Source organism: Arvicanthis niloticus, chromosome 1, assembly GCF_011762505.2.
Source record: "Arvicanthis niloticus isolate mArvNil1 chromosome 1, mArvNil1.pat.X, whole genome shotgun sequence".
NCBI lineage: Eukaryota > Metazoa > Chordata > Mammalia > Rodentia > Muridae > Arvicanthis > Arvicanthis niloticus.
Window position 1 is genome coordinate 116671831 of NC_047658.1, and position 23503 is coordinate 116695333.

Sequence of the window (23503 nt, forward strand, 5' to 3'; positions counted from 1 at the left end):
TTCTGAAGGAAACCAAGAAAGGAGTGGATCTGGGTAACTGGGGAAGTGTGAGGGAGAAATTGATATAAGAGGGGGGAGTGGTAAACATAGTTGGTATGTAATATATGAGAGAAGAACACAGGAAAAAAAGATTTGCCTTTTCAATAAATACTCTCAATAATCAAGCACCTGTGTCTCATAATAAATGACTAAATGTTTATGCAAGTTAGAAATGTCTGAAAAATAGTTTAAGGTTTGTGCAAATGAGACTTAAAGATAATATATAATATTAAAATTTGAAAATTCAAGGTTTAGCATATTAATCAATTGGGTTCAATAAGATATATTAATCTAGTCTTAGTACAGTTATAAGTACTGGTTACTAAAACTTTTTTTAAAGTAATTTAAATTATTAATAGTCATGGGCTGAAATTTTTGTAATTTCCTTTGGTTGTTTCCTTTTCTAAATATAGAATTTGAAAAGTACTTCTCTTTGTGATAGAGACATCTCTTTTGTCCAACCTATATTCACCTATTCCCCTTCCAGTGGTGATATGAGGACAATCAGGCCAAGGAAAGACTGTCCATGTTTCTATCTCAGAACCATCTATCAGGCCCTCAAGCTCTTCCTCCCCTTTGTCCTCCTTCCTGCCAGAAGTTTTTGACTTATTACAGATGCATGTTTGTGTTTATGTTGGCAAATGTTCAGGCTTTATTTTTTCTCTGATGTGAAGGAGTTCACCTGCTTAAGCCATATGCAGACACTTATTAACTACTTACCCTACAGTGAGGATTTCAATGCAGATTAAAACAGGTAGTGATACTACTAACCTCTTCTTGTCAACTTTAAAACATTCATATAAACTTCAGGGAGTATGACTTGATTCCATCTGCTACAGTTCAAACTGCATAAAGATCCTTTATCTGATAAGTACTCCTATCAGTCAGAAACTTAAACTTTCCTGCTTACCACCAAGCCCTGAGAGTGGTCCCTTTCTTTCACCTGGTCTTGAGGCTCTTTTACACCCTACCAGTCACCAGGACTGTGGGGCAAGACTGAAAGTTACAAACATATGTCCAAGATTCCCCTAAGTTCCTTAACTTTATCTTGTACCCATAGTCTACAGATTTCCACCTAACTGACATATTCCATTGTCAACAATCAACATTGTTGAAGAAATCAACATTGGCTCTACTATTGCTCCAGAACTAGCTCAACTATCTGACCTTATTGGTACTACAAAACCGGAGGGTTCTTGAATTTCTGACTGCCAAAAAGGTACTTGTCTTGTCCTCAATGTGGCCTTCCCAGCCTTGAGCAGGCCCTTCGAAGCCTTGAGCAGACTAAACAGACCTTGATTGATTGCCACTACACACCTTATCAACCTTGGTGGAGTCATCTGGCTTGTCTGCACATGCAAGTTCCCACAGGAACTTAGAAGATTAGACTGCCACTCTGATCTTGCTTTGCAATATACCCTGGCTTGAAACAAAGGATGGCTTCTGTAGGCTTTCCCTTTATAAACACTGTGCTTCTTATTAAACTTGGACCTTTGACCACAACCTTGTCTTGGCTTCGTTCTTCTCTCACCCCTCCTCCTTTTTATTTCTAGCCCCCATTTCAGGTAAACCCAGTTCAACCATAGGTTGGTGGATGGCAACAGGTAGCGCCCAATGTGGGACCTTAAAAAAAATGAAGGACTCACTAAGAAAGACTGTCTTGGGTGGAGCGCCACAGAAAACAGAAAAAGTAAAAGTATCCTGCATGGTAATCAAAGAACAACATTAATGCTAGTGCTAGTTATAAATTTTATCTTTTGGAGGCTATAGTGGCAGGAGGTGCATTTGAGGGGATACAGGCTAGGCTGAAGAGGTGTTGACCCAATGTCAACTTCACCTAGGGGTGACAACGCAATGGGGCAGAAGAATACTAAATAGGCCTTTGTCTACAGCCTAAAAGAGCTCCTTCAGGTGAGAGGAGCAGGGTTCAAAATAAAGACGTTAGAGAAATTCTTAGCTCAAGTAGATTTATGTTGTCCTTGGTTCCCAGAAGAAGAAATGGTAAACATAAAAATGAAAGAATTAATTAGGACCACTCCCCTCCGCCCCTTGCCTGGGCCTGGTGCCTGAAGTGGACACCTGCTTGGTCTGCTCTTGTGTATCTCGAGACAACCTAGAGGGACCACTGAACCCAGAGCAGCAGGTAAGAACACTCACACACACACACTGCCCTACTCCTGCCCCAGAGGCATAACTGGGTGCAGGGAATGGCCAGGTTCAAGCAGACACCCAAACCCCACCCCTGAGAAATACCATTCCCCTTTCACCACTTGCCTGGAATTAGTGCCTGAAGCAGACACCTGCCTGGTTTGCTCTTGTGTATCCTGAGACATCCTTGAGGGGCCACTGAACTCAGAGGGACAGACACCTTAGCCTGAGACATCCTAGAGGGACAACTGAACCCAGAGCAATAGACACCATATCCTTAGACATCCTAGAGGAGCCACTGAACTCAGATTAGTGGGCACTCATATCCTGAGACATCCTAGAGGAGCCACTGCACCCAGAGCAGCAGACACCTAGCTGGTCTGCTACTGTGGAGACACCATATCCTGAAACATCCTAGAGGAGCCACTGTACTCACAGCAACTGGAGATCAGGATTAAAAGATCACAGAGACATCTGAAACCTGAGGAGTTCAGACACAAGCAAGATAACTAAAAAGGCAAACTCCAAACAGAGACAGTGAGTGCAGGTAGCACTAGAGTTAAACAGATGTTGAAAGGCAAGCACAAGAACTTAAGCAACAGAATCCAAAGTTACATGGCATCATCAGAACCCAGTTCTCCCAACATAGCAAGCCCTGAACACCCCATCACACCAGAAAAGCAGAATTCAGAATTAAAATCACTTCTCATGATGATAATAAAGGACTTTAAGAAGGACATAAATAACACTCTCAAAGAATTTAAGGAGAACCAGAAAGACAGGTAGAAGCCCTTAAAGAGGAAACACAAAAGTCCCTTAAAGAATTGCAAGAAAACACAACCAAACAGATGAAGGAATTAAACAAAGCTATTCGGGATCTAAAAATGGAAGTAGAGACAATAAAGAAATCACAAAGGGAGGCTACTCTGGAGATAGAAAACCTAGGAAAAAGATCAGGAATCATAGACACAAGTATCACCAACAGAATACAAGAGATAGAAGAGAGAATCTCACGTGCAGAAGATACCATGGAAAACATTGACACAACTGTCAAAGAAAATGCAAAATACAAAAAGCCCATAACCCAAAACATCCAGGAAATCCAGGACACAATGAGAAGACCAAACCTAAGGATAATAGGTATAGATGAGGGTGAAGACTCCCAACTTAAAGGGCCAGTAAATATCTTCAACAAAATTATAGAGGAAAACTTCCCTAACCTACAGAAAGAGATGTCCATGAACATACAAGAAGCCTACAGAACTCCAAATAGCCTAGACCAGAAAAGAAATATCTCCTGCCACATAATAATCAAAGCATCAAATGTACAAAACAAATAAAAAATACTAAAAGCAGTAAGGGAAAAGGGTAAAGTAACATATAAAGGCAGGCCTATAAGAATTACACCAGACTTCTCACCAGAGACTATAAAAGATCCTGGACTGATATCATACAGACCCTAAGAGAACACAAATGCCAGCCCAGACTACTTTACCCAGCAAAACTCTCAGTCAATATTGATGGAGAAACCAAAATATTCCATGACAAATCCAAATTTACACAATATCTTACCACAAATCCAGCCCTTCAAAGGATAATTGGTGGAAAACTCCAACACAAGAAGGGAAACTACAACCTAGAAAAAGCAAGAAATTAATCTTCTAACAACCCTAAAAGAAGGCAGCTATACAAACATAATACCACCGCCAATAACAAAACTAACAGGAAACAACATTCATTTTTCCTTAATGTCTCTTAATATCAATGGACTCAATTCTCCAATAAAAAGACATAGAATATCAGATTGGATACACAAACATGACCCAACATTCTGCTGCATACAGGAAACACACCTTTGTGAAAAAGACAGACACTACCTCAGAGTAAAAGGTTGGAAAATATTCTTCCAAGCAAATGGCCCCAAGAAACAAGCTGGAGTAGCAATTCTAGTATCAAATAAAATCGTTTTTTCGACCAAAAGTAATCAAAAAAGATAAAGAAGGACACTTCATATTCATCAAAGGAAAAATGTACCAAGAGGAACTTGCAATTCTGAACATCTATGCTCCAAATGCAAGGGCACCCACATACATAAAAGAAACTTTACTAAAGCTTAAAGCATACATTGCACCTCACACAATAATAGTGGGAGATCTCAACACCCCACTCTCAGCTGTGGACAGATCATGGAAACAGAAACTAAACCAAGACACAATGAACCTAACAGAAGTTATGAACCAATTGGACTTAATTGACATCTATAGAATATTCCATCCTAAAACAAAAGAATATACCTTTTTCTCAGCACCTCATGGCACCTTCTTCAAAATAGACCATATAATTGGTCACAAAACAGGCCTCAACAGATACAAAAAGATTGAAATAATCCCTTGTACCCTATCAGACCACCATGGAATAAGACTTGTCTTTGACTTGGACAAAAACAACAGAAAGCCCACATACACGTGGAAACTGAACAATGCTCTACTCAATGATAACTTGATCAAGGAAGAAATAAAGAAAGAAATTAAAGACTTTTTAGATTTAAATGAAAATGAGGACACATCATATCAAAATTTGTGGGACTCCATGAAAGCAGTACTAAGAGGAAAAATCATAGCTCTAAGTGCCCACAAAAAGAAAATAGAAAGAACGTTCATTAATAAATTGACAGCACACCTGAAAGCGTTAGAACAAAAAGAAGCTAATATACCCAAGAAGAGTAGACGACAGGAAATAATCAAACTCAGGGCTGAAATCAACCAAGTTGAAACAAAAAGAACTCTACAAAATATAAAACCAGGAGCTGGTTCTTTGAGAAAATCAACAAGATAGACAAACCCTTAGCCAGACTAACCAAAGGGCGCAGAGACAGTACTCAAATTAATAAAATCAGAACTGAAAAGGGAGACATAACAACAGAAACAGGGGGAATTTAAAAAATCGTCAGATCTTACCACAAAATTGGAAAATCTGGTTGAAATGGACATTTTTCTAGATAGATACCAGGTACCAAAATTAAACGAGGAGCAGATAAATCATCTAAATAGTCGCATAACCCCTAAAAAAATAGAAGCAGTCATTAAAAACCTCCCCACCAAAAAACGTCCAGGACCATATGGTTTTAGTGCAGAATTCTATCAGACCTTCCGGGAAGACCTAATACCAATTCTCTTCAAACTATTCCACAGAATAGAAACAAAAGGAACAATACCCAATTCCTTCTATGAAGCTATAATTATGCTCATACCTAAGCCTCACAAAGACCCAACAAAGAAAGAGAACTACAGGGATGGTTGAATATTCAGAAATCCATCAATGTAATCCACTACATAAATAAACTCAAAGAAAAAAACCACATGATCATCTCACTAGATGCTGAGAAAGCATTTGACAAAATTCAACACTCCTTCAAAGTAAAAGTCTTGGAAAGATCAGGAATTCAAGGCATAGGTGGGAGAGGAGATTCTTGGTCCCATGAAGAATGAACACTGAGTCGGGGGGGGTGAATTCGAGGGTGGGGAGGTGGGAGTGGGGGAGTAGGTGGGGGTACATCTCATAGCAGCATGCGGAGGGGGGATGGGATAGAAGGTCCCTGGGTGGGTGGGTGGGGGGGGAATGGGGGTAAGGGGATAAAATCTGAATTGTAAATATAATATCCAATAAAAATAACTTTAAAAAATAATAAAAAATTAAAATTTAAAAAAAGAATTAATTATACAAGTTGAGGAGGAACTAGGAAGTTACAAAAGCAGGGCACTGAGGAGCAACTATCAGCTGCTGCTGCACCTCCTAAAGAATGAGATGAAGAATTAGACCTTGAATTTGACAGAGAAAGAAAGGGTTTCAGAAAAGCAGTTGTCCCCTGTCCAGAATGCTTTAGCAAACAAGAAGGAACATGGATATAAGCTGTTTTAGAGCTCTCCTAGGAACAGGAGAAAATTGGGAGACATCCTGCTCCCTCTCTGGCTCCTACTGGAGAAATCCTTAGTTCTGTTTCTGGGTCTGTTTGGGATATTTAGTTCTCTTTCCTCTCTGTCTATTGTCTATCCTTGGTGCACCAATCTGTCCATGTCTGTCAATTTATGTCTGTTTTGCTTTGTTTCTTTGTTTGAATGATTTTTGTTCTGTGTTTCCTGTTAAAAATGAAAACTAGTTAAAACTTCATCTGCTGACTGTCACACCGCTAGATTTAGTTTAACTTGTTTAAAAGGCAGTCTCAATTTGCACAGCAGAAATTGATTAAGTTTTCCTGCACCTTGGCTGGGAGTCAAGCACAGCAGGAGAAGCCCTGCTAGGAGCTGATTATCTACACAAGTCACTCTTAAGGCGGCCAACAGCTAGCTTTTCAGCATCCTTGGTAAGGGAGCTGATGGGTGTTTTTTCCTAGAAAAATCTCTATGACTTTATTTTATTGGGTTCAGCAAGTGACAAGGTGATTTTCTCTTGAAATTACATCTAGAAAGGGTAAGAAAATTTTGTCTGGTCTAAATATGTAAATTGTATAGCCACTTCATTTTTGTTTCTGACTGGTTTTAAAAGTATAACTATGTTCTGCATGTCTTGGTTATAGAGTATTGGCTAATAAGTTATTGGGTGTGATTAAAAATTTGTAACATTGGTAACAGAAAGTTAGCTTAAAACTGGTAACTCAGGGTTGGAGTCATTCTAAACAACAACACATGGCAGGAGCCAACCCAGGAGGACAGATCTTTAAAGATATTTCTAAATTAGGATAATATTTTTTGTAATTCTTATCCTAGAAACTAGACTTATAAAGGATAGGATTTAAAACAATGTCTCTTTAATGGGTATTAAAAGCTGCACTATCATGCATTTATATATAAGAACTGGCAGCCAAACTTTGTAACATGAAAGTAATGCTCTTGGTATTGATTTTAAAGAGAATGGATTGTTTGAAACTGGGTTTTATTTTCCAAAATTATGGGGGTGCTCTAATATGGCAAAAGAAGCTTACAAATATAGTTAAATTTCCAATGTTCCATTAGCTTCAGTTTACAATTCAATCACAAGCTAAAGATGTTTAACTCACCCATATTTGTAATTAAGGAAAAATCAAGCAAGTGGAGATGATTGCAAGAGTAATAACAGAGCTAAAAACAGCTGTAGCATAGTACTGGCCTACTGTTCCTTTTACACAAGATTTATTGGATACAGTGGTAGAAGCAAATTTAACCCCCCAGGATTGCAAAAAATTTGCTTTCATTGTTCCTTCTATTCAATTTTAAAATTTGTGACACAAGCCATTCAGAGTATAAGATAGCAATGGCCAATAATATAAATTATACATTACATAGATGACATCTTGTTATCGAGAAAAGATCCTCAGGATTTGCTTTTATGTTATAAAGATTTGCAGCAGAAATTAGCTGATAAAGGACTACAAATAGCTCCAGACAAAGTACAAACTCAGGATCCTTATAATTATCTAGGCTTTGGACTTACAGATCAAGCCATTTATCCCCAGAAGATAATTATCCATGAAACAGTTTTAAAACTTTAAATAATGTTCAAAAGATGTTAGGTGATATCAATTGGCTTCACCCCTATTTAAAGCTTACTACAAGATAATTGAACCCTTTATTTGATATTCTTAAAGGGAGTAATGATCCTACCTCCCCTCAGTCTTTAACCTCAGAAGGAATGTTCGCCTTACAAGTAGAAAGAGATATTGAAAAACATTTTGTTACTTCTATAGATTATTCTTTGCCTTTACATTTGCTGATTTTTAATACAACTCATAAACCTACAGGATTATTGTGGCAAAAGCTCCTCTTATGTGGACACATTCAAGGATATATCCTAAACATAATATCCTGCCATATTATGAGGCAGTAGATCGTATTATTATACTTGGAAGAAAAAAAAGCACTAATTTATTTTGGCAAAGAACCAGACATCATTATTCAGCCTTTTAATATGGATAATTGGTTAAAGCAGCATAGTACAGATTGGTTGCTTGCTCAAGTAGGATTTAAAGGCATTATAAATAATCATTACCCTCAAGATAGGCTGATAAAATTTTTAAATGTACATAATGTTATATTTCCTAATATGACATTTTACAGACTCTACATAATGCTCTTTTAATTTTTACTGATGGCTCCTCTAAAGGACACACAGGATATCCCATGAATAATCAACAAGTAGTCATAGAAACTCCTAAGCTCTCTGCTTAGCTAGCAGAGCTAACAGTAATACTAAATGCTTTTCAGAATAAATGATGCTTTTCATCTTTTTACTGATAGTCTATATGTGGCTCAGTCTGTTCCTCTATTGGAAACTTGTGGCACATTTCATTTCAATACACCAGCTGGATCTCTGTTTTCTCAATTACAAAACATCATTCTCGCCCAAAAAGTTCCTTTTTATATTGGTCATATATGAGTTCATTCTGATCTTCCTGGACCTTTGGCTGTAGGCAATGATCACATTGACAGAGCTTTAATATGAGAAGCCTTAATTTGAGATCCTGTTGCTTTGGCTACACGTGATCATAATAAATTTCATCTCTCTTGTCACACCTTGAGACTCTGACATAAGATCACTAAGGAACAGGGTAGAATAATTGTAAAACAATGTCATAACTGTCTTACATTATCTCCAGTTCCTCATTTAGGAGTTAATCTAACAGGCCTTATGTCAAATCATACTTGGCAAATTATGTAACTCATTATGAAGAATTTGGAAAATTGAAATATATACATGTCTATATTGACACTTGTTCAGGATTCCTCTTTGCTTCTCTACACATGGGAGAAATTTCTAGAAATGAAATTAATCATTGCTTACAAGCCTTTAATACTATGGGATTACCAAAGTCACCAAGACTGATAATGGGCCTGCTTATACTGGAAACAACTTTACATCATTTTGTAAGGCATTTGGTATTGAACATAAAACTGGAATTCCTTATAACCCAATGGGATAAAGAATTGTTGAACATGCATATTGCACTCTGAAAATTGGCTTTTAAAAACAAAAGAGGAGGAGTTATATCTCTCAAAGTTACCAAAAGCATGCCTTGCTTTTGTCTTATTTTTTTTTATTTTTTTTTGCAAACTGATGCTAACGGTCAGTCTGCAGTAGATCACCACTGGCATCAAGTCACTTCCAGATCATATGCCAGGGTTAAATGGCAAGACCCTCTAACTAATACATGGAATGGTCCTGACCCTGTTTTAATATGGGGAAAAGGTTCTGTCTGTGTTTTTTCCACAGGAAGAAAATGAAGCCTGATGGCTGCCTGAAAGATTGGTTTGTCAAGTGGACACAGATCCTGAGCCTTCTAATGATGATGATACCAATGATAAAGATGGCTCAAAATCCCTATCAGCCAGCTAAATTAACCTGGAGTGTAGTCTTCACCCTTACTGGAGAGCAAGTGTTTTCTATCAATTCTCAAAGCCATCCCCCATATACCTGGTGACCAGACCTTGTATTTGATCTTTGCCAATTAGCAGCTGGGTTAGATACCTAGGATATTCCACTTAAGCCACTCCCTAAAAACAAGCAGACTTACAGGGAAAAATATGTAGATATAGGATGTGAGCAACCCTATCCTCACTGCCATCTTTTAAATACTGCTTTTTATGTCTGCCCTAAGGATCAAATCAATAGAGAAAAGCAATATCAATGTGGAGAAGTCCAGCATTTTTTTGTTATGACTGGAATTGTGTTAACTTGGGTGAAACTAGGTGGAATCCTTCCTCCAGTTGGGAGCTTATTTCTGTTAAAAGAAATAGTTCTAATAATGGAGAATACATGAGAAGCAGAATCAAATTGCTTACTTCTACCTGTAGATATTCAGGGGCTTGCAACCCTTTATGGGTAAGCTTTAGTAATTCAGGAAGATGGGTAAAGAAAGATTGGCTAAAAGAAAAAACTTGGGGACTTTGATGTTATAAGCAAGGTTATGATGATGGGTTACTCTTTACCATCAAGCTTAAAATTGAGCCCATTTCTTTTTCAATGGAACCTAATAAGGTCATTACTAAGCCCAAAAAGAGGAATAAGAAAGATAAAAAGAAAAATAGTGCTAAAAAGAGTAGAACTACCACTGCTCCCCTATTTTCTCCTCCAGTGTCTAGTATCCCCCATAGTCCTACAGCTGCCACCCCTACCTTTCCCACATTTGCTATTCCCCTTACAGAATTTATGGTGAACATGTTTCATATGCTTAATGATACTTATTCTAATATTACTCATTCTTGTTGGCTTTGCTATAATATAGCACCTCCTTACTATGAAGGTATTGCTTTATTATCTAGCAATGTTTCTTATTCTAAAAGCTCTTCTAATTGTCAATGGAGTCAGAAATCTGGCATAGGCCTTTCCCTATATGAAGTTTCTGGACTAAGTACCTTAATAGGGAAAATTCAAAAAGGTAAAAGACAGAGCTGTGCAATCAAGTGCTTACTGTTTCCACTCTTTTTCTTATCTTATGCCTCCTAAGGAGGGATGGTGGGTTTGTTCCACAGGTCTTACCCCCTGATTTCATACACAAGTATTTGATAGCTCCAAAGACTTTTGTGTGTTGGTTCAACTTATTCCTAAGCTCATTTATCATTCTTATAATGAGCTTTTCGATCGTTGGGATGGAGGCTTCTCTCACCCCAAGAGAGAACTTTTACATTAAGTATTTCAATATTGTTGGGACTCTGTGTGGAAGGAGCAGCTAGTGGTGCTTCTGCCCTGGTTTTGCAAGGAAAAACCTTAGAGCTCCTTAGAATGGCAATACATACAGATATAGAAAGAATAGAAACTTCTATTTCCCATTTGCAAGAGTCTCTAACCTCCTTGTCTGAGATAGTCCTTCAAAACAGGAGAGGACTTGATATTTTATTCCTTCAGCAGAGAGGACTATGTGCAACCCTCCACAAAGAATGTTGCTTTTACATCAATCGTTCAGGAGTAGTAAAGGTTTCTATGGCTAAAGTTCAACAAGAACTAATAAAAAGGAAAAGAGAAAAAGAACAGAATCAGAGATGGTTTGAATCCTGTTTCTCTACTTCACCATGATTTACAACTTTAATTTCTACACTGCTTAGACCATTAATTATAATTTCATTGCTTTTAACTTTTGGACCTTGTATCTTAAACAGATTGGTTGCCTTTATCCAGGATCACTTTCAGCAAGCTTAGCTATTCACCAAGGCAGTTATTCATCGATATGAAGAAATGCATTGAGTGCATATTCAGCTTTGATATGTCCTTCATGGCTTTGGTCTGACTGGGAAAATGTGTGCTATTGAAGGCTGGTTAGCCAGAGATGGGTAAGAGTGTTCTTGAGTTCCTATCCACCTAAGACAGAAACATACAGCAATGCTATGTTTGGCCTCTATGATGGGTAAGAAGGACCAATATAGACACCAACCTAAGACATGCATGGTCACCTGGCCACTCTTTACCCTAGATAGAATTATGGAAAACAAGTAAATCTTGTGCCCCCCATCCAGCAACTGGTACTGCTCATCGTTAAAAAACAAAAAGGGGGAATTGTAGCCTTCCCAGCCTTGAGCAGGCCTTTTCCAGCCTTGAGCAGACTGAACAGACCTTGATCGATTGCCACTATGGACCTTATCAATCTTGGTGAAGTCATCTGGCTTGGCTGCACATGCTGGTTCCCACAAGAACTTAGAAGATTAGACTGCCTTGATGACCTTGCTTTGCAATATACCCTGGCTAAAACAAAGGATGGGTTCTGTGGGCTTTCTCTTTATAAATGCTGTGCTTCTTATTAAACTTGGAGCCTTGATCAGAACTTTGTCTTGGCTTCATTCTTCTATTGTCCCTCCTCCTTTTCATTTCCAGCCCCCCTTTCAGGTAAACCCAGTTTAACCATAGGCCACTGGACTGCAACACCTCAATTTAAAAACATGTTGTTACAGGCCATTTTGCGCCACCATGTGAATGCTGGGAATTGAACCCTCTGGAAGAGCAGTTAGTAATCTTAACTCCTGAGCCATTTCTCCAGGCCCTAACTTTATAATCATAATAAAATTATTGTATGAAGATGGGATATATCATTGAATTTTTGAAGGCATAGTAGAATTTTGGGAATACATGATGAGTCCTTGAAGAGTTTTAGAATTTTCACTGTGTCTTGATCTAGTTAAGGGTTGTATAATGTATGTATTTATTGAGATGTACACATTCATGCACCTTAACTTTGAGATTTTTATCTATTTTGAAATTGAAACAGACAACAGGAGATACTTGGAGCCCCATTTTGTACCATGACTGAGCTTCTGAGCATTAATCGCTAATGATAAATTCAGGAAGTGGTTGGATAAATACACTCCTCACTGTACAATTAGTCTGTATTTGTATATTCAAAACCATTTGACTACCTCAAGCTCCAGATATTCCTCATTATTTAATATCAAGTAATATCAGTGAGAAAATTTATCTTCAAACCATTTTAATAGAAACAGTGGGAAACCTACCTTACAAGGGACAGGAGGCATATCCGCTTACACAGGTGGGGTATACGGAACAAGTCCCATATTGAAGATTTTGTCTGTGAGGCCTCCAGTTCCTCCTTCATGACTGTTCTCACAACCTTCAACAACATTAATGAACTGTTTAGTTGTCACAAAATGATGGACACTGTGGGTATAGTGGGCACCTGCAAAGAACTAGATCTGTTAGTTACTGTTTCTGTCTAGTGAAAAATATACACATCAAAGAAACAATGTCAGATATAAAAGTGGTAAGCAATATAAAACCAAGAGAGCCAGAAAATCTGCAATAAGAATATGTTAAGCAAGGAAATATAGATGAATTCAGAATATTGAAGGTAGGGTACAGATGAGAGATACATATTAGGAAGGAAAAAACAAGTGAATACTATTAGATTATAGTCTATGGATGTTTGACCAGGAAGGTTCCTCCTAGGCTTATGTATTTGAACACTTGGTACCCAGTTGGTGACACTGTTTAAAAGGTAGAATGGCACAGATAACCTCCCACACACTACAGCCTGTGTGACTCCCAGGAGGTCTGCAGTAACCAAAGACATAGGTGAGAATCTTGCCCAAATACCCATGCCAGCAGGAACATCTACAGAGCCCAACTGACATGGGATCTACCTACCTTCCTAGCTCCAACTTCCATTGAGTCTGCTTCTTTACCTGGGCCAGATCATCTGGCCTGATACCCTCCCAAATCCTACTGCCTGTCTGCCTCCCAAGAGGTCTGCAGTAACCAGAAACACAGGAGGCCTGGTCTAACCAGAGACACAAGAGGCCTACCCTGACCAGAGACAGCACTGCCTCCTCCAAAGAAATGAGCACTAACCCAGGATCCCAGAGCACTACCTGACTCCAAGCAATCTGGCTCCAGTCAGAGTTACCCAAGCCAATTAACATCAGAGATAACCAGATGGCCAGAGAGATGCATAAGACTATAAATGACAGACACCAATGCAATTCAGCATCATCCCACAACATCCAAGTCATCTCACAACATCAAGCCCTGGATACCCTGTCTAAAAAGCAAGATAATGACCTAAAAATCCCATCTCATGAAGATGATAGAGGCCTTCAAGGAGGATATAAATAACTCGCTTAAAGAAATACAGCGAAACAGAGGCAAACAGGTAAAAGGTCTTAAAAAGAAACAAATCTCTTAAAGAAATACAGGAAAGTACAATTAAGCAGGTGAAGGAATTGAACAAAATGGTTCAAGAACTAAAAATAGAACTAGAAAACACAAAAGGAGGCAACTTTGGAGATGGACAACTTAGGAAAGTGATTAGGAACCACAGATGCAAGTATCATCAACAGAATACAAGACACAGAAAACAGAGTCTCATGTGTAGAAGATACCATACAAGATACTGACACAATGGTCAAAGAAAATACAAAGTGCAAAAGCTCCTAACCCAAAATATTCAAAACTCTCAATCACCATAGATGGAGAAACCAAGATATTCCAAATTTAAACAATGTCTTTCTATTAATCCATCCCTACAGAGAATACTGGAAGAAAATCTCAAAGACAAGGAGGGAAACTACATTCAAGAAAACACAAAAAATTAAGCTTCTCACAACAAACCCAGAAGAGAATCATACACACATAATACCACTTCCAGCAATAAAAATAACAAGAACTAACAAGCATCTGTCTTTAACAGCTGTCAACAGCAATAGACTCAATTACCCAATTAAAAAAAACACAGACTAACAGACTGGATGCATAAATAGGATCCAGCATTTTGCTGCATACAAGAAGCACGTTTCAGTGACAAAGGCAGACACTACCTCAGAATAAAAAGTTTTCCAAGCAAATGGTCCCACAAGCTGGGGTTGCCATTCTAATATCCAATAAAATAGACTTTCAACCAAAAGTTACCAAAGAATATGGGAAAGGCTACTTCATATTCATCAAAGGAAAAATCCACCAAGAGGAATTCTCAATTCTGAACATCTATACCCCAAATGCAAGGGCACCCACATTCATAAAGGAAACTTTACTAAAGCGCAAAACATACATTGAACCTCACAGAATAATGGTGAGAGACTTCAACAATCCACTCTCACCAATGGGCATATCATTGAAACAAAAACTAAGTGGAGACACAATGAAACTAACAAGTTATGAACCAAATGGATTTAACAGATAACCACAGAATAAAGAGACACAAGGCAACTGAGTCTCGCACTCACTAGTTCCCTCACTGAGTTAAACAGCCAGCACTCCCCCCTTGGTGCAGAAGTCCCCTGCCTTGGGAGGAGGCAAAAAAATTAATGTTCTTGAAGTGATAAGGCCTCCATTCTTAAACTATGGGAAAAAGGCAACCAAGTGTTTCCAGCTTGGCTGGCTTGTAAAAATACACTAGCCTCTGAGAGAGAGAGGGAGGGAGAGAGAGAGACAGAGAAAGAGAGAGAGAGAGAGAGAGAGAGAGAGAGAGAGAGAGAGAGAGAGAGAAGAACAAACTCCTAGACCCAAGGGTCACATTCCTAAACTGCAGAGCAAGGGAGGCTGCAGCCTGAGTCCGGACTCAAATAATAAAGACTCTTGTGTATATTTACATCAGTGTCACTATCTCTGGTGGTCTCCTGGGATTCCTACAAACTGGGCATAACAACATTTCACCCCAACTAAGAGAATATACCTTCTTCTCAGCACCTCATTGGAACCTTTTCCAAAACTGACCATATAATCAAACACAAAACAAAACTCAGCAGATAAAAGAAGATTAAAATAATACCATGCATTCTATCAAATCACCACAGACTAAGGCTAGACTTGAATAATACCAAAAACAATAGAAATCCCACATACTCATTGAAACTGAACAACTCTCTGCTCAATGATAACTTGGTCAGAAAGAAAATAAAGAAATAAATCAAAGACTTTATGGAATTCAATGAAAGTGAAGAAACTTCATACCCAATTATGGGACACAATGAAAGCAGTGTAAAAAGAAAAAGTCATAGCACCAAGTACCTTCATGAAGAAATTGGAGAGATCCCATACAAGCAACTTAACTGCATACCTGAAAGCTCTAGAAAGGAAAAAAGAAAACCTACCCATGAGGAGTAGACAGCAGGAAATAGTCAAACTCAGGGCTGAAATCAACCGTGTAGAAACAAAGAGAAGATACAAAGAATCAACAAAACCAAGAGTTGATGCTTTGAGAAAATCAACGATATAGATAAACCCTTAACCAAACTGATTAAGGGTACAGAGACAGTATCAAAATCAATAAAATCAGAACGGAAAAGAAAGACATAACAACAGAAACTGAGGAAATTCAAAAAATCATCAGATCCTACTACAAAGGCCTATATTCAACAAAATTGGAAAATCTGGATGAAATGGACAATTTTCTAGACAGACACCAGGTACCAAAATTAAATCAGGAGCAGATAAACCATCTAAACAGTCCCATAACCCCTAAAGAAAGAGCAGCAGTCATTAAAAGTCTCTCCACCAAAAAAAAGCCCAGGACCAGATGGTTTTAGTGCAGAATTCTATCAGACCTTCAAGGAAGAGCCAATTCTCTTCAAACTACTCCACAAAATATAAACAGAAGGAACAATACCCAATTCCTTCTATGAAGCTACAGTCACCCTCATACATAAGCCTCACAAACACCCAACAAAGAAAGAGAACTTCAGACCAATCTCCCTTATGAATATTGATGCAAATATATTCAATAAAATTCTCAAAAACCAAATCCAAGAACACATCAAAACAATTATCTATCATGATCAAGTAGGCTTTATCCCAGGAATGCAGGGATGGTTCAATATTTAGAAATCCATCAACGTAATCTACTATATAAAGAAACTCTAAGAAAAAAACACATGATCATCTCACTAGATGCTAAGAAGGCATTTCACAAAATTCAACACTCCTTAGAAGTAAAAGTCTTGGAAAGATCAGGAACTCAAGGCCCATACATAAACATAGTAAAAAGCAATATACAGCAAGCCAGTAGCCATCAAACTAAATAGAGGGAAACTTGAAGCAATCCCACTAAGATTAGGGACTAGAAAAGGCTGCCCACTCTCTCCCTACCTATTCAATATAGTACTCAAGGTCCTAGCCAGAGCAATTAGACAACAAAAGGAGGTCAAAGGGGTACAAATTGGAGAGAAAAAAGTCAAAATATCACTATTTGCAGATGATATGGTAGTATACTTGAGTTACCCCAAAACTTCCATCAGAAAAATCCTAAACCTGATAGACAACTCAGCAAAGTGGCTGGATATAAAATTAATTCAAACAAATCAGTAGCTTCCTCCACTCAAAGGATAAACAGGCTAAAAGAGAAATTTGGAAAATTATACCCTTCACAATAGTCACAAATAATATAAAATATCTTAGTGTGAATCTAACCAAGCAAGTGAAAGATATGTTCTTCAAGTCTCTGAAGAAATAAATTGAAGATGATCTCGGAAGATGGAAAGATCTCCCATGCTCTGGGATTGGCAGGATTAATATAGTAAAAATGGCCATCTTGCCAAAAGCAATCTATAGATTTAATGCAATCCCCATCAAAATTCCAAATCAATTCTTCATAGAGATAGAAAGAGCAATTTGCAAATTCATTTGGAATAACAAAAAACCCAGGATAGTGAAAACTATTCTCAACAATAAAAGAACTTCTTGGGGAATCACCATCCCTGACCTCGAGCTGTACTACCGAGTAATAGTGATAAAAAAAAAACTGCATGGTATTTGTACAGAGACAGGCAGGAAGATCAATGGAATAGAATTAAAGATCCAAATGAGCCCACACATCTATGGTCACTTGATCTTTGACAAAGGAGCTAAAACCATCCAGTGGAAAAAGGACAGCATTTTCAACAAATGGTGCTGGTTCAACTGGAGGTCAGCATGTAGAAGAATGCAAATCGATCTGTTCTTATCTCCTTGTACAAAGCTCAAGTCCAGTGGATAACGAACCTTCACATAAAACCAGATACACAGAAACTAATGGAAGAGAAGGTAGGGAAGACCCTTGAATACCTAGGCACAAGGGAAAAGTTCCTGAACAAAACACCAATGGCTTATGCTCTAAGATCAAGAATTGACAAATGGGACCTCATCAAATTGCAAAGCTTCTGTAAGGCAAAGGACACTGTCAATAAGACAAAATGGCAACCAACAGATTGGGAAAAGATCATTACCAATCCTATATCCGATAGAGGGCTAATATACTATATATACAAAGAACTCAAAAAATTAGACTCCAGACAATTTTAGACTCTGTACCCTATTAAAAATGTGGTACAGAGCTAAACCAAGAATTCTCAACTAAGGAAACTCAAATGGCCAAGAAGCACCTAAAGAAATGTTCAATATCCTTAGTCGTCAGGGAAGTGCAAATCAAAACAACCCTGAGATTCTACCTCACACCAGTCAGAATGGTCAAGATCAAAAACTCAGGTGATCATAGATGCTGGTGAGGATGTGGAGAAAGAGGAACACTCCTCTTTGTTGGTGGGATTGCAAGCTGTTACAATCACTCTGGAAATCAGTCTGGCAGTTCCTCAGAAAATTGGACATAGCATTACCTGAGGACCCAGCTATACCACTCCTGGGCATATACCCAGAAGATGCTCCAACATATAACAAGGACATATGCTCCACTATGTTCATAGCAGCCTTATTTATAATAGCCAGAAGCTGGAAAGAACCCAGATGTCCTTTAACAGAGGAATGGATACAGAAAATGTGGTACATTTACACAATGGAATATTGCTCAGTTATTAAAAACAGTGAATTCGAGAAATTCTTAGGTAAATGGATGGAACTAGAAAATATCATCATGAGTGAGATGACCCAATCACAAAAGAACACACATGGTATGCACGCACTGATAATTGGATATTAGCGCAAAAGCTGGTGATTCCAAGATACAACTCACAGACCACCTGAAGCTCATCAACAAGGAAGACCAAAGTGTGGATGCTTTGGCTCTTCTTAGAAGAGGTAACAAAACACCCATGAGAACAAATATGGAGACAAAGTGTGGAACAGAAACTGAAGGAGGGACCATGCAGAGACTGCTCCGCCTGGGTATCTATCCCTTGTGCAGTCACCAAAGGTAGACACAGATGTGGATGCCAAGAAGTCTATGCTGACAGGAGCTTGATATAGCTAGCTATCTCCTTAGAGGTCTGCCAGAGTCTGACATACTCAGAGGCAGATCCTCACAGCTAACCATTGAGCTGATCATGGGGTTCCTAATGGAGGAGTGAGAGAGAAGACTGAAGGAGCTGAAAGGATTTTCAGCCCCATGAGGAGAGCAACAATACCAACCAACCAAAGCTCCCAGGGTCTAAACCACCAGCCTGTGAGCACATAAGGAGGGACCCATGACTCCAGCTGTATATGTAGGGGAGAATGACAATGTCAGGCATAGGTGGGTGAGGAAGTCCTTGGTCCAGTGAAGGCTGGATGCCCCAGTGTGGAGGAAATTGTGGGTGGGGAGGTTGGAGTGAGAGGGCATGTGGGGTCATATCCTCATAGAAGCAGGAGGAGGGGGGATGAGATGGGGTTCCTGGGTCGGGGGAAGGGGATTACATCTGAAATGTAAATAAAATATCCAATAAAATTTTTAAAAGATAAAATAAAAATAAAAAAACATTCCAACTGAAAAGAGATCAAGGCAAGATGGTTTTAGTAAAGAATTCTACAAGACTTTCAAAAAGAGCTAATACCAATATTCCTCAAACTATTTCACAAAATGGAAACAGAAAGACCACTACCTAGCTCATTCTATGAAGCCACAATCACTCTGATACCTAAACCATACAAAGACCCAAAAAAGGAAGAGAACTTCAGACCAATTTTGCTTATAAATATCAATGCAAAAATACTCAATAAAATTTTTTCAAACATAATTCAAGAATGCATCAAAACTATCATTTACCAAGATCAAGTAGGCTTCATCCCAGGGGTGCAGGGATGGTTTAATATATGAAAATCCATCAACATATACTTATGATTCTTACTCTAAAGGCCTCTCTCTAAAAGCTAGAGATGGGATAACAAAAATTGTATAAACAAGAATGAAATTAATGAAAGTTCCCTGGGAAGAACAGTTTTGCAGGAAATTTAGTCTTTCCTAAGAATTTATTACTTAAATAAACATTTAGATCACTAACAAGTGTTGTTAGTAAGCATGAGAAAAAGAATTTGAGAAGAGTTATTAAAGAAGAAAAAGTTAGGGAAATTCTAGAAGCTCCCAAGCTGTAATTGAATTGCTGTTTTTAATGTTCAACTTTAGAAACAAGAAACTTGTATGAATAGGAAGAAATTTTGCTCATGCCAGTTTATAACAAGCCTTGGTACCTTCTTAAAGGTAAAAGTAATCAGTTTTAGGAATGCTGATGTTCTTCTGTTTTTTACAGAAATGTAATAAAGATAGAAATCATATTGAAACAAGGGTTCAAGACAGAGACACAGAGGAAGCCATCTTGGCTCAGTGAACTGCCTGCCTTCCTGGACACACTTTTAAGACCAGAATTTTGCTGAGAGACTACCCTTGCTTAAGCAAAGGGGCCAAATAATATTTTAAGAATCAAAGAAAAAGAATGGTGGTCTTATGCCAAATAGAAAAGAAATATAAAGGAAGGAAAGGAAGAATTAAATAAGGGTTAAAGGTTGAACTTCTGTAGAAAGTCAAGGCTGATAAAATAGGAAATAACTTTTGATCTGTTAATCTTATGCCAAACTGAAACAAAATCAAATTCAAATAGAGTCATCCTATCTATCATTTCTGTAACCACAAGGTTTTACTACACCAATCTTAAGGAAGAAGATATTGAGTTTAAAGAAAACTGCTGGCAAGGACGTGGAGAAATAGGAAACACTCCTTCATTGCTAGTGGGATTGCAAACTGGTAAAACCACTATGGTAATCAATCTGGAGGTTACTCAGAAAATTGGGAATAGTTCTACCTGAAAACCCAGGTATACCACTCTTGGACATATACTCAAATGATGCCCTACCATGCCACAAAGACACATGCTCCACTGTGTTCATAACAGCCTTATCTGTGATAGTCAGAGCTGGAAACAACCCAGGTGTCCTCAACCAAAAAATGTATACAGAATATGTGGTTCATTTATACAATGGAATACTATTCAGCTATTAAAAAAATTAATCATGAATTTTTCAAGCAAATGGATAGAACTGGAAAACATCATCCTGAGTGAGGTCACCCAGACCCAAAAGGACATGCATTTTTGTCTCTCTGTCTGAGATCAGTGCACACGCTGATGGCTGCAACCCAAACAAAAGACAGAGAGCTGGCTCAGAAGCTCTGGGATTTTCTAGTTAGCCAGTCCTGTGAATAAAAGAAGAGGACTGCAGTATCCTAAAAAGAACAGCAGAGGGAGACAAAAGTATGAAAAGCTTTGGATCAGGTACTGAGAATTATAAATTAATAATAAAGAAAAATATATATTTGGATACTTAAATGTGAGAAACACAATACCTTTTGGGTTTTATGGGATGATATTTTGAACCTGTTGGCAGAGATGTATTTAAAGAAAATTGATACATTGTCAATTATCATTATTATAATGGTTACTATCTTGGTTTATCATGTCTTCTCAAAAGATAGGACCTTACAAGCCTTACAAAAGTGATTAGAGAAAGTGAAGTTACAGGAACTTTTAGGCCAAGATAGGTGAAAGAGAAACAAAAATGAAGGTTGCAGACAGGAACTGGAAAAAAATGCTAGAACAGAAGATGCAGAAATTCATAGATCAGAATAAACAGCAAAGAGATAGTGATAATGTTTGGAAGCAGAGTCTAGAGGATAATTTACTAAAGTTAGTACATTAAAATAAGGCAGATGCTACAAGATCAAAATTACAACATAAAGAGAAGATAAAATTATGGAAGCAGGGCCTAGAACAGAAGATACAGGAATTTATAGAGTATCATGAACAGCAGAAAGAGAAATTTAAGACTTGGTAACATAGGTCCTAATAAGTGGCAGAGAGATGAAAATGAAGGTTGGAGATAGGAGCGGGAAAGGATGCTAGAAAATAGGATGCAGCAGCTCACAGATCAGACTGAGCAGCAGAGGGAAAATAATGAGGGTTGGAAGCAGGACTTGGAGGAGAACCTTTTTAAATTAGTCAATCAAAGTAAAACAACAAAATATCAAAATTACAATATAAAAAATTTAAGCAGAACCTTGAACAGCAGATACAGGAACTTATGGAACAGGAGAAACAACAAAAGGATAGACATGAGGCACAGGCACAGACCTTAAGGAAAGAATTTAAAATATTAATTAGGGAAAATACTCAGGTAAAGACAGAAAATAAAATTAGAGAAAGCCAACCAAGGGTTGTTAGAAAACAAACTTTAGTTTATCCTGTTAGTATACAACCAAGACCTCCAGACAATGATTTCACAGGGTTATCAGGAACTTGAATGGTAACCCATGGATGTGTTAGAACTGAGAAAATTTAAGAAAAGTGTCACTAATTTTGGAATGCATTCACCATTTGTAAAACAAATACTGGCTTCATGAGCTATTAAAAATAGAATAATCCCAAGACTGGAAGGACATAACAAAAGCAATACTAGAACCTGTGTCACATTTACAATGGTTCTCATGGAGAAAGGAGGAAAGGAGATACCATGACAAAAACCAGAGCCAAGGGTAGAGATATTTTCAAAGATCAGCTACTTGGTGAAGGTTGTTTTCCTGAGACAGAGGTGCAGGCTGTATATGATGAAGAAACCTTGGCATTGTGTCACTTGGCAGCCTTAAATGCCTGGGACAAAGTCACAGAATCAGGGAAAAGACGTGAACCATTTTCTTAAGTCATGCAAGGTCCAAGGGAAACATTCTCTGACTTTTTGCCAAGGTTGACTTCAGCTGTGGAAAGGAGTGTATCAGATCCATCAGCAAGAAAGGCAATAATCAAGTCTTTAGCTTTTGAAAATGTGAATGCAAGGAAGTAATCAGACCACTGAGGACAAGGTCAATATCAACAGATGAGTGGATTAGATACACAGCTGATGTTAGACCTCATTCACCTGATACAACCTTAAAAGGAGAAGCTGCCACTAGAGGCTTTGAAATGACCCAAAATCTCAAATGTCTTGATTGTTGTGAGCAGGGTCATTGCAGAAGAAACTGTAGAGAAAACAAAATTAATCCCAAAAGGGAGCCAATGCCCTCTGGGATATGTAAAAGGGAGCCAATGCCCTCTGGGATATATAAAAGATGTGGCAAAGGACAACATTGGACTAGGGAATGTAGAGCAACAACAGACAAACAGAGCAACACTTTATCAAAAAATTCCCAGGGGGGCTCTTGCAAGCCCCAGTGTCAAACAGGGAGAGTTCTCTTCCTCAAGACAATTAAACACTACTGCTCTAAAAACAGAACTTGTGAGACCAGATAACAAGTTGAAGAAACTTCTACAAACAATTCAAAAAACCTAAGAAGAGGCCAAAAATGAATATTTTGGCAAGCTTTTTATAAAAGGCCAAAGCTTAGAATATTAATAAACAATATTGAAATTGAAGGAATGGTCGACACTGGAGCAGATGTTACCATCATCTCTCCAAAATCATGGCTTGTAGATTGGCCACTTCAAGAAGTGGACATCCAATTTCAAGGAGTTGGGACTTTATCCCAAATAAAGCAAAGCACCAGATGGCTTAAATGAACAAGGCCTGAGGATTCGTTAGGAAAATTAAGGTTATATATGGCTGACATAGCCATAAACTTATGGGGAAGAGATCTGTTACAACAGTGGAAAACACAAATCAATATCCATTCAGTTTCAGAGGCTGG

At 38.1% G+C, this 23503-nt stretch overlaps 1 protein-coding gene across 25 annotated transcripts in view; it reads right to left on the reverse strand.

Moving 5' to 3' along the window:
• LOC117720735 (solute carrier family 22 member 19-like) overlaps positions 1–23503 on the reverse strand; it is a 110702-nt gene that overhangs the window by 45678 nt on the left and 41521 nt on the right. For all 25 annotated transcript variants that reach the window (XR_013105308.1, XR_013105307.1, XR_013105304.1 and 22 more), the window contains exon 6: positions 12657–12772. Coding sequence is in view for 2 of the 25 variants with exons in the window: in XM_076916651.1 (XP_076772766.1) it covers positions 12657–12772 (116 nt within the window). In the remaining 23 variants the exon portion in view is untranslated. The remainder of the gene's footprint in view (positions 1–12656; positions 12773–23503) is intronic.